We start from the raw sequence: 13,789 nt of genomic DNA on the forward strand, positions 1-13,789 counted from the left end.
TCCTGGATGCCGAGACGTTTTTAAAATATCTGCCAAAAAAAATATGAAAGTTGTGTCAAATAGTAAGTATGCAGATGTTGTGCTGGGGCTTTAATTTTAATCTGGGTGACTGAGATTAAATGGAGATGAAAGTCAGACCAAACATATTCCAAGATATTCCACCGGAACGCGCTGAACTCCATCGCGCCAGGCCTGCAGACTTTGCTCGAGACCGGCTGTGGCGTATCCTAGCAACCAGTTCAAACAACGGAGAGCCGGAGAAGATGGCGACGGAGAGGGAGAAAGAAGCCGCCGATTATCTTAAAAAACACAAAATCATGGAGCTCATGGACAACCTGACCAGCATGCTCTTTTTTTACAGACCTGGTAGAGTATAAAAAATGTCGTCACGGATGACGTCATAATTGAGAGCGCAGAGAAATGCTAACTTTTGTAAGCTAGCTGGTAGCTACACACACACAAAAAAAATGAACCTAGTGTGAAAATCTGAACACAAGTTGATAAATGTGGACGGTACAACCACCGACATATTACTGTTGTTAACTTCATTGCTTTAGCCTTAATCTGAAATGAGTTTTGAATGTCTCAGTTAAAAACGAATATTTCAATTTTTATCCTTAAATTTGTTTAAGAATTCTTATATGAAACCGTACAAGCTAAAAGGAACTGTAACTTACAATATAATTGTAATAACAGCATTTTCTGTACGAATGTCCATGAAATGTCTGTGTGCTTGAATTTCCCTTCCTAGAAAAGACAGGGACACCTTTCATTTCTGAGGTTGTTTTGAGTTCTTTTATTTCTGTTGCGTGGTTTTCACAACAGTTCGATCAGGTAATCGATCACGTGACAAATGGTGCAGCTTCACGTCAGTCATTTAACTCCTTTTCCTCCTCCTGGCCTGTTTCTGTCTCAGAGAATCCCAGAGAGTTTCTGGTTGAGCAGCTGGAAGAGCTGAAGAACTCTAGGGAGACTGGTGAAAAAGGGCCCAGCCTGTTCGATAGTTCCAACTTGGACGCAACCTTAAGGATACTGGACCCGGCTAATCAAAAATACATCACTTTTGCACAATACAAGCAAGGTAAGAACTTACTGAACAATTAATGATTGCATACAGTATCATGAACAGGTACTTTAACTGTTCATCCTTTCATTCACCGCAACCAGTACAGTTACTATTACATCTATTATTTTCACCAAGCAAACAGGGCACAGGCAACCGGACTCAGCCACTCGTGAAGCCTTTTTTTCTCCGCAGCTCTCTTCGCTTTGGGCATAGAAGTCATTAATGAATGTCCCGAAGGTTTCAATGAAGACAAAATATCCTATGAGACGTTCAAAACAGAAGCGTAAGAAAGCTTTCAAAATCTAAATTACACGATGAAAGAGTGCATCAACCAGTTTGATAAAAGTTCACGTCATATTATGAAGTTAATTTTGCCCTGTTTTGCCGCTACAGCATGCAGGGCCTGCAGAGATGCTCCGCAACGTATGAGCAAGCGTGATTATCGTCAACTCAGCTGAATGTGCTTCCTGCCAGGATATGAGGTGGATGCTGTCGGTCAAACTGGACATGAGTAGGAGCTTTGCTCCTGGAAGAACACAAAGTCATGATCCGTGGCGTGATGAGGCTCTTTATAAAGGAACATACCACAGAACAACAGGTGTAGCATGCATGGTAGTTCCGTGTTAGTTGGTATAATCCTCAGAACGAGTGTGGAATTATTTGTGATGCATCCCAGACTGTAACAGGAAAGTAGAGAAAAGCTTAGAATTTACAACGCAGTGTAAAACAACGACCGACATAATGCTTGTAGGTAGGAAATTGTATCTGTGTGTTGCAATAAATCGATTTACCATTCAGCTTGCACAAATCTTATACTTGAGAAGTGTTTTCGGAACCAGAAATATTTTTGCTATTCCCTGAGGGGACACCGGGTTGTGTTGCTCACGTTCAAGAAGAGAAAGAATGAATTTAGAAATAGAAAAAAATGTCAATCCCATAGTGAAATGACATAATATTTGTACTTAGAAGTCGTGTTACTTCGTAGCACTTGTTCTTGTTTTCATTTGATTCCAATAAATATCCTCAATAGTAACAGCAGAAGTAGCTGTAGTCCTCTTTTCACGTTTATCAAGTCAATTTCATTTGTCATATTTTCCCGAGTTTTGGGTCGTTGCGGTATTGAACCCGCCCCGCTAGAGGGCGTGGTCAGGCTCCGGAAGTGACATGGCCGTCTCCTTATACGGGAGCTCAGCCTTGTCTCTCCCTCTCTCGCCGGTTATCTGTAGGTTAAGTTTGTTTCTCGTTTTCCGTTAAAAGTGTTGTTCCTGTTCACCGGGACACCGTCCAGCGGAGCTCAGCATGGGCACCGTCCACGCCAGGGTAAGAAGGAGAGCGGTGAACGTGTTCGCGTAGCAGCCGTTTGACCTCTCGGCGCGTCCAGTGACTCAACGCTAGCTGACGCCGCGTAGCTGCCATGGAAAGGCCCCTCACAACACGGCATGGTTCAGAAAGCCTCCGGTAGTCGTGATGGAAGACACTTTAGTCATCCTCGGGTAACTTGTTACTCCACGGTTCACCGGGAAGTCCCGGTGTCCTGCCGTGTGTTCGGACATTTTCCACCGACCGCAGCGGGGAGATGCGCCCGCTGCTTCCCCACCCGCTGAAGTCAGTGTGCGGACGGCTTTGACAGCAGCGGCTGCGCCTTCAATAGTGTTGACATTTCTGTTTAATGTAGTAAATCCTGCACTGGGCTGTCATCATAAGTGTTGTAGAAATGATGGGAGTCGCAAAGGAAAGAATAAAGATCAAATGAGTGGGGAAAAAAAAAAACTGCACGGGTCAGTTTTTGGCCACATGGGAAAGGATAAAGTGATCACATGAACAAATTAGAACTCTAACGTTAAGATAGCTCTCATTATCTAGCAAAACAAAAATCTAATCTTTTACCAGCATCTCATTTTCAAATCCCTTTTTTATTTAGTAAACTCATTGAAAGAGTGGTTGTATTCCTTCTCTACCAGGGTGGTGGTGGACGGTGCTGCGTTAACTTTGCTGAGTCTTCATGAAGTGTAGGAAACTCCTCCTCATGTGGCTGTAATCTTCCAGATTTTTCAAGAGTAGCTTTACAGGTGGCACAGCCTCAGGTTTCTCGGCAGCATCCGTGGTTCCTCCTGAACCCACCATGTCTGCTCCTCTGGTGGTTGAATAAAAGCCCTCTCTCTTTTAATCGATGGCGTTTCCTTTCCCGCTGTGTGTTCCAGAGCCTGGACCCTCTGCCCATGAACGGGCCTGAGCTCGGAGTTCACGCTGACGACATCGAGGCTCCAGAATTTGAGCAGGAGCCAAAGCAAGAAGTTCTTGAAAACAAGGATGTAAGATCATGTTGGTTTCACTCCGAATCCCTACAAACATTTTATCTTAGCCGATTCATCACAACACTAACAGAGATGTAAGATCTGTGTGTTGTCTGAGATGTTTCCTGTCTCCTGACATTCAGGTTGTAGTTCAGCGAGTGCACATAGACGGGCTGCAAAAAACCAAAGAGGACCTGCTGTCTTATGAAATCGCAGAAGTTTTCCGTGCAAGAAATCTAATTGACGTAAGTGCACGTTAACGAATGTGCTGATGTGCCGAGAACGTGGGTCACAGCCAGGATGAGCAGCTGTTGTGGGTTTGTTTGTGTCGTAGGTGATGAAGAAGTCTCACGAAGCCAGACGGAAGCTGCTCCGTCTTGGTATCTTCAGAAAAGTGGAGGTTGTGATCGACACCTCTAGAGGTACCATCAAACATTGCACAGTTTTAAAAATGTTATCGCGCCGTAACCATACCAACGAGAGCGATTCATTTCTGCTCTGAAACAAGACATGGGGATGAGCTAAAGGTTTTTGTTTCTTAAGGCGAGGATGCCCTTCCCAACGGCCTGGACGTGACCTTTGAGGTCATGGAGCTGAGACGGATGACGGGCAGCTACAACACCATGGTTGGGAACAATGAAGGAAGCATGGTGAGGCCACACTCTGCTGGTGTCTCACCTCTGGGGTTCAACAACCACATTCTGTCAGCAATGCTGAATTACAGGAGTTTGATGAACTCAGGGACGTTTTTGTCTTCTGTCTCGTTGTTGTCAAAGTATTCACTCAAATCTCTGTGTTTTGTTTTACATTTGTTCATTCATTTGGTTGCTGCTGAATGCAGAATGAATGTAAAAGAAACCGTTTGATTACAGGTTCTGGGCCTGAAGCTACCCAACGTATTTGGTCGGGCAGAGAAAATGACCTTCCAGTTCTCCTACGGCACCAAAGAGACTTCCTACGGTCTGTCCTTCTTCAAACCCCAACCAGGACATTTTGAACGCAGGTACGATTTGAGCGTCATTCAGAACTCTTCTCTGGTCACTTTGATCACACCGAGCGTTCATACTCGCTGGTACCCGGCTAGAACAGCTTTGAGACTATCTAATGATGTTCAAAAACTCCTGCCGACTTCTTCGTGACCGTTTCAGACACAAGTATTTCATGTCATTCCATTCTAGTCCAGACTCCCTCTAGACAGTCAGTGATTTTACTGCAGCAGTACCCACCAATCCTCCGGCACCAGAGTCCCGTCTGCCACTGGTGCTGGTAGCTGGGTGAGGGTGCTGGCCCCAGGAAACGGCTACTGAGCTGCAGGCAGCAGCTTCTCTCCACCTGCTGGCGCGCACAGTGGAGCCTCCCTCCTAAGATGAAGCACTGTGATATACAAACAGGCAGGATTTAGGTAAACTGACGACATACGCTGAATATAAGTGGCCGTTTTATTTATTGAAAACAAAAAATTAAGTAAGACGCAGCTTTGCCAAGCTGAAACTCCCCTCTACTGCTGTCACCGACCGGACATGTCAGGGTACGAGCGACGTTTAGGTTGCATTTGTTGAGGTACGACGTCATTCGAGGGCAAAACTTTTATTGTGAATACTGTGCATTTGTCAGGTGAATGCATGAATGTGGATGTAGAATAATTCAGTTGTATTGAATTCATTTTCGAAGTCATCAAAAGATGAACATTTCTTCTGCTCCTTTCTGGTTTTCAGTATCTCGCTCAACGCATACAAAGTAACCGGCCAGTTTCCGTGGAGCTCGCTCAGGGAAACGGATCGAGGCGTCTCTGGAGAGCTGAGTGTAACTACAAAGTCTAGGTGTCCAGCTGTTTGAATCCTCTTAGCACATGAATTAATTTAGTTTTAAATGTCTTTTGCTGTCATTCTACAGTTCCCCGTGTGGAAGACCTGCCAGACCCTGAAGTGGGAGGGCGTGTGGAGGGAGCTGGGCTGTCTGGCTCGTACGGCCTCCTTTGCGGTCCGGGAGGAAAGTGGCCATTCGCTCAAATCTTCACTTTCGGTATTTGTCAAAGATTCTGCACTTTAAAAAAGAAGAAGTTACTTTTGGCTTTGAAGTCCTTTGGTTGATTCGAAACTCCCATTGTCGGTACACAATCAGAGCCTCAGTGCTGAATTCAGGCTTTTTCAATGATCCGAAAGAAACACATTCCAGTAACTTGTGTGACCGGATAGTTCAGCGGTTAACGTTGTTGAACTTCCCCAGCACGCCATGGTGATCGACACCAGAAACTCCTCCATCCTCCCCAGGAAAGGTGGCCTGTTGAAGATCCATCAGGTTAGTTGTCAGCCGCCATGGCGAGGAGCCGCTTAAGCCATAAGCGGTCAGACTGGTCTCACAGACCAGGGTGGTGATGTGGTGTGTTGTGGTTACACAGGAACTCGCTGGTTACACCGGTGGAGATGCCAGTTTCCTGAAGGAGGACTTTGAGATCCAGCTGAACAAAACCCTCCTCTGGGACTCGGTGAGATTATTATTATTTTTTTTTGTATTTGTCTTCATTGTCGTTGTTTTCTTCTTCTTCTGTCTCTTTCTGCAGACCAAAAGCCACTAAGATGGCGACTGGATATTCAGTCATTGTTGTAAAGGAGCTCTCAGCTCAGAAAGACCCTTTTCCCCTATGAATGCCACGTATCAGATTTTTGAACCACAAATGCTATGGACGGAAGCACAAAGCCACAGTTAAGCTGTGAGAATTTACCACCACAGCTAAACTCTGTTCTGATATTCTCATTGTGAGGAAGTTGTCGACGACTCGCCGTCGCGTTTAGCCGCTAGTCGGCGTTTCTAGGATGCAAAAAAAGCTCAAAAATTCCCAAGTTGGGTATTTAAGGGTCCCGTGAAGTCTCTCAATTTGACTGCTATTTGAAATTGAAGAGGCACGTTTTTCTCCACCAGCCTGTGAAACTTTGACAAACAGATGTCCAGGGCGTTGCCTCATAGTCACAACATGCATTTTGCTTTTCTACCAAACTCTGACTTTCTCTCTCAGGTCCTGTCCACCTCACTTTGGGGCGGTTTGCTGCTGCCCATCGGCGACAAGCCAACAAGCATAGCAGACAGGTAGGCAACAACAATACACCTCCGTCTGACTCTCAACAAACGCACACGCAACTTTGATTCTGCTGCCTCTTGAAGGTTCTACCTGGGTGGCCCCACCAGTATCAGAGGCTTCAGCATGTACAGCATGGGACCGCAGAGTGAAGGTGAGCCGTTAACTTGGCTGGTAGCTGTGGCGACCCTCACTGGTGTGTGGTGGTTAACCTGTATGTGCTGGTGTTACTGGTGTGGCAGGTGATTACCTGGGAGGAGAGGCCTACTGGGCTGGGGGCCTCCATCTCTACACCCCTCTGCCCTTCAGGCCAGGCAGGGGGGGCTTCGGTGACCTCTTCCGAACACACTTCTTCCTCAACGCCGGGAACCTCTGTAACCTCAACTACGGTGAGCAGCAGGTGTTAGCACCTGAGGAGGGAATAAAATATCTGCTGATCAGGACTCGGATACATTGTAGGTGCTGCGTTTTTTTTTAAACCTTGTTTTCTGCCATTTTGCGGGTGAATGACTGTCCTCAGGGGAGGGGCCACGAGCGCATTTGAAGAAACTGGCTGAGTGCATCCGCTGGTCGTACGGTTTCGGTATCGTACTGCGTTTGGGGAACATCGCCAGACTGGAGCTGAATTACTGCGTTCCCATGGGAGTTCAGAGTGGAGACAGGTAGGCGCGGTTGCATTTGATGGTTTCCGCCATCTTATTGGATTAATTTTCAAGACCTGTTGCACAAACTCAGTCAGCTACGTGTTCATTTAGACGACAGGTACGGCTGCTTATTGACAGTTTGTGACCAAATGAATCTACCAGGGATCCACTCAATGTCAGAGATACTTCAGCTTTATTTGTTAAATACAAGGCTCCATTTTGTTTTCCATCAGAGTTACGAGGATGTGGTTTGAATAGATGAAAGGGGGGTTGATTCAAACTCAATGCATGCTTTGGCTGGAGAGGCTGCTTCTCTGGGACTTCCAGAGACAGGAAGTATTTTAAGCATTGTTGCAACCTTTGCTTAGCACAGTCGGGAGATCCCTCCAAGAAAATGTAGCGTTTCTGTACGCTGGATGTGATTTTGTCCCGTCCTTTCAGGATATGTGATGGGGTCCAGTTCGGAGCAGGAATCAGATTCCTGTGAAACCACATTCCTTCAGTCAGGAGCTTCCCTGTGTTTCAAGACGAGCGTCAGCCACAGACATGTTCCTCAAAAGGAAATCGCTTGTACAGATGTATGGTTACAAACAACTAATTACTTCAATAAATGTGTTTCGACTGACTTTCTGTTTTGATTTGTTTTGTGTGTGTCAAGTACACTTTATGGTTCTTTGAATAAATTCAGCATGTGATATGTGAGTTTGGGGCCCCCCCTAGTGGCTGCGGGGCCCAGAGTATCAGCCTTAGTTGGCCTGTAGGGGCCTGCTCTGCTTGAGGCCACGGCATCCATGCACACGAATCCAAGGTGCGCTCAGGTATCAATAATAGTAGCACGACACCCCTGGTGACAAGGAACAACTTCTATAATTCCACTTCAGTCGATGGAAATGTTATTTTTCTTGCGTTTTGTTCTGTTGAGCCTGTCAGTTCACTTGTTTGTGTCCCAGCTGCCAACATCAGGGGCGACTCATTCATTAAAAAAAACTACTGCAATGATTTAGGTTCAGTTGTTTCCTGCTTCTGGATGGAACAAGCAAAGAAGTTGTAGAAGTCCCGTCTACTGAAACTGACCAGAAATGATATCAATGTGGGGAATTATTGTCCTTTTTTATTATTATTTTTTCTCCATTTAGTTATCAAATTAATATCTATTCTCTCGGGGGCCTTAAGAGAAGATAAAGACTGCGATATGGAAATGCAACAGTATTACGTTGTAAGTATAAAGTACCGGTGCCACCTTATTTGCATAAAATCATGTACAAAGGAGTCATTCAGCAATTCCACAATTCCAACCTTATTTTCCATGTGTGTTAAGTGTCATCGCAGGAATGTAAACGCGTATCAAAAGTCAAATTTTAAATCTCCATTGGAACCCTATTGTGATCTGGTCCGACAGAAAACATGTTGGGGGGGGGGGGGGCAACATGGACTATTTAAACGTTGCAGTAAACTATTAAGACAATATCAGTTGACGAAGTTAAACAAAAGAGAAACACAATACACCGACCCCGCCTCCTGCCAACCACAGACCACTTATGTTTCATCGGATGCTAACGAGCTATGTGCTAACAGACACAGATAAAACAAATATGGTCAGCGCTTCAACTGGTGGTGACATCACCTGGACTAGCCGGTAGCAGCTGGCGGTCAGGTGACTTCCTGCTCTCCCCTGGCTGATTAGCAGCCGTGACGTCCAGCCTGACAAACGTTTCACCCCTTGACCCCAAACGTGCTTGAACGATACAAGCGTCGCAAATCATAACTCATGTAGCTGCATAGACACTAAACTGCAGTTTAATTTAAAGTACATTCAATCTTTAGTAGCGATTATGTTTAAAATATTATCTTGATAATCATAAAATTTACATTTGCTTACTGGATATCATCTCACAACCGCCCCCCGGTCCCGTGTGCTCACCCTAGGAATCCCAGGTATGTCGGCATGACTCGTCTGTGACTACAAAACGTGTTTTAGACGTTGGTTTCTGCCAGGTTGAGTGTGCCTCCATCCTCGCCTTCACCAGCAGACTCTGAAGACCAGACCGTGTCTGCCGTGTTTAGGCTCAACTCAAAATCAAAGTCAGTAATGAGCATGCGCCTTGGAACAGAGACTGGGGTTGCAAATTCCAGGAATATTCAAAGATGGAAACTTTCCATGAGAATTTTTACATTTTTTCCCCCCAAGAGATGGGAAATTTCCATGGGAATGAACAGGAATATACTGGAAATTTTTAGGGTAATTTATACTACATACCTAGTTATAAACAGACAGATATAAATAGTTTGCATTTTTGAGAGCAGGTATGCATACAAAGATTTGTACAACACATTTTAAAACCAACATTTTTACTCCATCTATCTGTGAGGAGAACCTTCATGGATTTTATCACTAAAGTAAATACATGAAGTACAGACTAGCTCAGAATGTTAATTCCCAAATATTCACATTAATTCCCATGGAAAGTGTTCCCCTCTTTGGAAAACAAAAACAAAAACCCAAAGAATGTAAATATTCCTGAGATTCCAGAAATGTGTGGAATTTCTTTGCAACCCAACTGAGACACAGCTCACATGTAATGCTTTGGTTTTGTCGGTCTAGATTGACAGGTCCATCGGCCCATCACACTCTGCTCTGGTGGTTGCAAACCTTCTCCCTCGCTCTGTTCAGGCAGCATGCGAGTCCTGGGTCGCCTGCCTGCTCCCCCGTTGAGCAGGCAAACGCCCCCTACTGGTCAGACCATCCACAACAATGTCTACTTGTTTGTTGCCTTTCCAAGTTCCAAGTAAAAAGTCTCCCTCTGTGTGCAGACCACAGAGATGATGTTAAACTCTTCTGGCTCATCTCCACATCAGGACCAGACCCTGGCTGATCTGGTTTTCCTGTCAGCGTTGAGTCCTGGAGATCAGGTAGTAGAGCAGGAAGAAGACCAGGACCAGACCCACAGAGACGTAGCAGAGGATGCGGCGATTGTCTCGACTGGATCTGACCATGGTGGAGAAACGCTTCACGCTGCCAGTCAGCAGGCCTGTCGCACTCATGAAGTTGGAGTCCTGGAGGGAAGAAGGTAGAACGTGACCTTTACACGTAAAGAAATCCAGTGATGCATGCTTTTATTTATATATATATATATATATATATATATATATATATATATATATATATATATATATATATATATATATATATATATATATATATCCATATCCATCACAGGACAGATTCCCTCATGAAATGTTGCAGTCAACAGAATCTAATGGGTACATGTATATGAGGTCCAAGTTCTTGACAGGAAAATGGAGTAAATTAAGGAAATGCTTGTGACAGCTTCCTAGACTCACCATGCCATCCAGATACTCGTTCTGGTCCTCTGCCTCTCGGTCAATGTCGTACGCCAGCTGCCAGATACAGAGGGGACAGAGCAGCTGGTTAGAATTAGATTTTTATGTCTTCTCAAGGTGACAAAAGTAAAAGAGGACATGGACTAGGGGCAGGAACAGCAAACACTGGAAGGTCCACAACACATCCGTCCACGCCGCCACTTGACGTATGTGAAGCCTGACTGGATCTTTGGTTTATGAATATACATTTTGGAATATGGGAAATAAAACTCCCTCAAAGGTTTAGGAGAAATAGCACAAACAGTATATGAAGACAACTTTCACTCACGGATTTCAGTCTGGAGACTTTAGTGGCCAGGTTCTCTGCCAGCCGTTTGTTCTCAGCATCCATCATGTCTTCCACAGATCCATGACCTGGACACACACGTGCGCACATTGGACGATTAAGGATAACCCCTAAATAAAGGTTTAAAAGTCTGAAATGGTTTCAGAGGCAGCAAAATAGCTGCTTATCCTCCTGTAGAAGAATCCAGAAACCAGCAAATGTCTTGACTTTTTTTGCTTGAGAAACAAAAAACGAGTCATGATCAAAATAGTTGGAAATTTGTCTTTTCACTCAATTATAGCAGCTGTGTCAAATATCACGCCGAGACTATGACAGGATCAACGTCAAATGGAATAGTAAACATTCCTCCCTCTATTTACTGTTTATCTCGTGGATTATTTACTGTCGAAAATTCCGCCACACCAACAGAAGTTTACGTTTCGCTGATGAGAAATATCTTCTCCAAAAGTGAGTGAAACGGGTGACTTCAAAGACGTAATCACAGTCAAGCGGTTTGATTTGTGAGGGAGAAGAGAAAACGCTAAACTCTTCCACTAGTTAGGCTGCTAGCTAAGTTCCGGGCGGCTAGTTGTCGGCTCGATGGTGCTGATCTGGTCCGTCATTTCGGTGCCAAACTCCGTCAAATGTGTGTAATATGGGCTTTGAAATTGTGACTATAAACTTTGTGGCTGAATATTTTTACTTGACGTGTCAAGATAAATACCTCTGTTCCAGTCCGCCATGTTGGTTGGTGATGGCACGTCTTCTTATTCGTCTTCTTCTTTGGGCAAGTAGCAAACTATGTTGTTGGAGAAATGCCGCCATCTACTGTACGGGAGTGGAAACAGCATTGAATAGATACAGTATTACACGTGTATGTTATATACATTTGGTTGTTCATTAACTTATTTACTTTGATGATTGCATTATTATTATTATTATTATTATTATTATTATTATTATTATTATTATTATTATTATTCAGTAATGTATTCATTTATATACGTATACTAATATAAAACTCCAATTCCACCAGCATCAAACCAAATCAAGGTTCCTGGCATGTGCTGTGTGTTAACTGGAGATGACCACTGGATGGTGGCACACACACACACACACACACACACACACACACACACACACACACACACACACACACACACACACATATATTGGTGAGTGGCAAGCCCATCTGCACCTGAATTTAACAGAGCCGTGGGTTAGATTTTATTTAATTGGGTGATAAGAGCCACTGTTCCTGTCACCTTCAGATATAAAATATATCATGCAGTTGATTGTGCACTCACTAAAAATCAATACTGTGTCAAAATATGTATATCCTTGTTATAACGTTGTTTTTCGTGGCACATGAACCCTGGTCTGTGACAGACTATTGGAGGGACAACCTGACCAAAGAGTTCTTAAACTGCTGCTGGGGTGTCACAGGCCATGAAAGCTTGGTGATAACGCTGTCATACAAATGTGAAACAATGATATAACCCTCTGTGTGTGTGTGTGTGTGTGTGTGTGTGTGTGTATGCGCACACGCTTTCATGTAATCCTCCTCTGTCTCTATGTGCTCTAATCCACCTGTGTGAGTGTGTCACGTGTGTATGTGCCACCTGACGTCAGCCTGCATCACTGCTGCTCAGAGGGTAGGGGGAAGGGAAGTTTGCTGGTGTGTGTGTGTGTGTGTGTGTGTGTGTGTGTGTCTGTAACAAATTAAAAAAAAACCCATCAAATGCAGCCTCCAATAACAGGGCAGACACAACTGCTAGCAGGTTGTTAGGGCATGTTAGCTGGTTCCCAGGGTTTCCTTAGTGGTCGATAAGGTATGCCTGCTCATTTCTGTAATTTAATTAGTTGCTGCAAAGAGATGTAAACTAGTCATTAGGTTCGTTGTTTTTTTTAAAATTTGGATTGTTACATGGTAAATTAAAACAAGACTGTATAAAAATGCCCCTCACATATTTACTTTCATCATAGATAAATGATCAGTCAATGTGATCATAATCATAATAAATAATAAAGTTAGCATCTCCATGGTTCTCGAGATTAAAAGCTAATGAGAGTTATGGCAGTAAACAAGCCCTTTTGTGAAAAAATGTTCTAAGACTAACAAGTTCTGTCAAGCATGACAGTCTACATAATAAAAGACCACTTTTAAATCCACTAATAATGTCAGTAGACCTGGAGTGGGTAAGAGTGTGTGTAGACCTGGAGTGCGTATCCGTGTGTGTAGACCTATTGGCGTGCAATGGGTGTGTGTACATTTGGTGGGTGTATAAACCTAGTGGAGGTAGAACTGCTGTGTGTGTAGACCTGGTGGCGTGCGCAGGTTTGGCAGTGTGCGTAGTCCATGATGTGTGAGTACATTTGGTGTGAGTGTAGACCTGGTGTGTTAAAACCTGGTCTTAGTAGACCTGGCAGTGTGTGTTGACCTAGTGGTATATGTCAACATGAGGGTGCGTGTAGACCGTTGTGGTTTGTATAGACCTGACGGTGTGGTAAGACCTGTTGGTATGTGTAGACCTGGTGTGACGGGACCTGGCAATGTGTATAGACCATTGTGGTGTGTGTAGACCTGGATGTGCAGATAGACCTGGTGGTGTGAATCGACGTGGTGTGCATAGACCCGGCAGTGTGTGTAGACCTGTTGGAATGTGTCGTCCTGGTGTAGACTTGGTGACCTATGTTGACCCGGCAGTGTGCAACCTGGCAGTATACATAGACCTGTTGTTGTGTGTAGACCTGGTGGTGTGTGTAGACCTGGCAGAGTGCGACTGGGGGGGGGGGGGGGGTCCTAGACCTGGTAGTGTGTGTGGACCTGTTGGTATGTGTAGACCTGGTGTGACGGGACCTGGCAATGTGTGTAGACCATTGTGGTGTGTGCAGACCTGGATGTGCAGATAGCCCTGGTGGTGTGAACTGACGTGGTGTGCATAGACCTGGCGGTGTGTGCAGACCTGTTGGAATGTGTCACCCTGGTGTAGACCTGGTGGTGTGTGTAGACCTGGCAGAGTGCGACGGGGGGGGGGGGTGTCG

At 44.7% G+C, this 13,789-nt stretch overlaps 3 protein-coding genes across 4 annotated transcripts; 2 read left to right on the forward strand and 1 right to left on the reverse strand.

The window, feature by feature from the left end:
* The first annotated feature begins 212 nt into the window (after window positions 1–212).
* Window positions 213–2,099, forward strand: efcab10 (EF-hand calcium binding domain 10). Its single transcript, XM_086209661.1, has 4 exons — window positions 213–366; window positions 917–1,081; window positions 1,259–1,349; window positions 1,460–2,099. Exons 1-4 carry the CDS (start codon window positions 264–266, stop codon window positions 1,503–1,505), a joined length of 405 nt encoding a protein of 134 aa, XP_086065787.1. The 5' UTR covers window positions 213–263; the 3' UTR covers window positions 1,506–2,099.
* Window positions 2,100–2,225: 126 nt separating this feature from the next.
* Window positions 2,226–7,697, forward strand: samm50 (SAMM50 sorting and assembly machinery component). Of its 2 annotated transcripts, none has more exons than XM_086209660.1 (15): window positions 2,226–2,386; window positions 3,268–3,378; window positions 3,504–3,605; window positions 3,695–3,782; window positions 3,904–4,010; window positions 4,233–4,363; window positions 5,076–5,163; window positions 5,254–5,382; window positions 5,587–5,658; window positions 5,759–5,845; window positions 6,374–6,444; window positions 6,520–6,587; window positions 6,676–6,822; window positions 6,954–7,095; window positions 7,519–7,697. In XM_086209660.1, the coding sequence occupies exons 1-15, from the start codon at window positions 2,366–2,368 to the stop codon at window positions 7,562–7,564; spliced, it is 1,410 nt and encodes a 469-aa protein (XP_086065786.1). In that variant the 5' UTR covers window positions 2,226–2,365; the 3' UTR covers window positions 7,565–7,697. The 2 variants fall into 2 exon arrangements, with proteins under 2 accessions (XP_086065786.1, XP_086065785.1); XM_086209659.1 differs by having other exon boundaries at window positions 6,520–6,586; window positions 6,666–6,822.
* bet1l (Bet1 golgi vesicular membrane trafficking protein-like) lies at window positions 7,259–11,542 on the reverse strand. The gene is made up of 4 exons (XM_086209662.1): window positions 11,469–11,542; window positions 10,748–10,833; window positions 10,420–10,476; window positions 7,259–10,131 (listed from the first exon to the last, which is right to left on the reverse strand). The coding sequence occupies exons 1-4, from the start codon at window positions 11,485–11,487 to the stop codon at window positions 9,964–9,966; spliced, it is 330 nt and encodes a 109-aa protein (XP_086065788.1). The 5' UTR covers window positions 11,488–11,542; the 3' UTR covers window positions 7,259–9,963.
* Window positions 11,543–13,789: the final 2,247 nt, after the last annotated feature.

This window comes from Aulostomus chinensis, chromosome 7 (assembly GCF_037954235.1).
Source record: "Aulostomus chinensis isolate RoL2024-O1b breed Wild chromosome 7, RoL_Achi_v1.0, whole genome shotgun sequence".
NCBI lineage: Eukaryota > Metazoa > Chordata > Actinopteri > Syngnathiformes > Aulostomidae > Aulostomus > Aulostomus chinensis.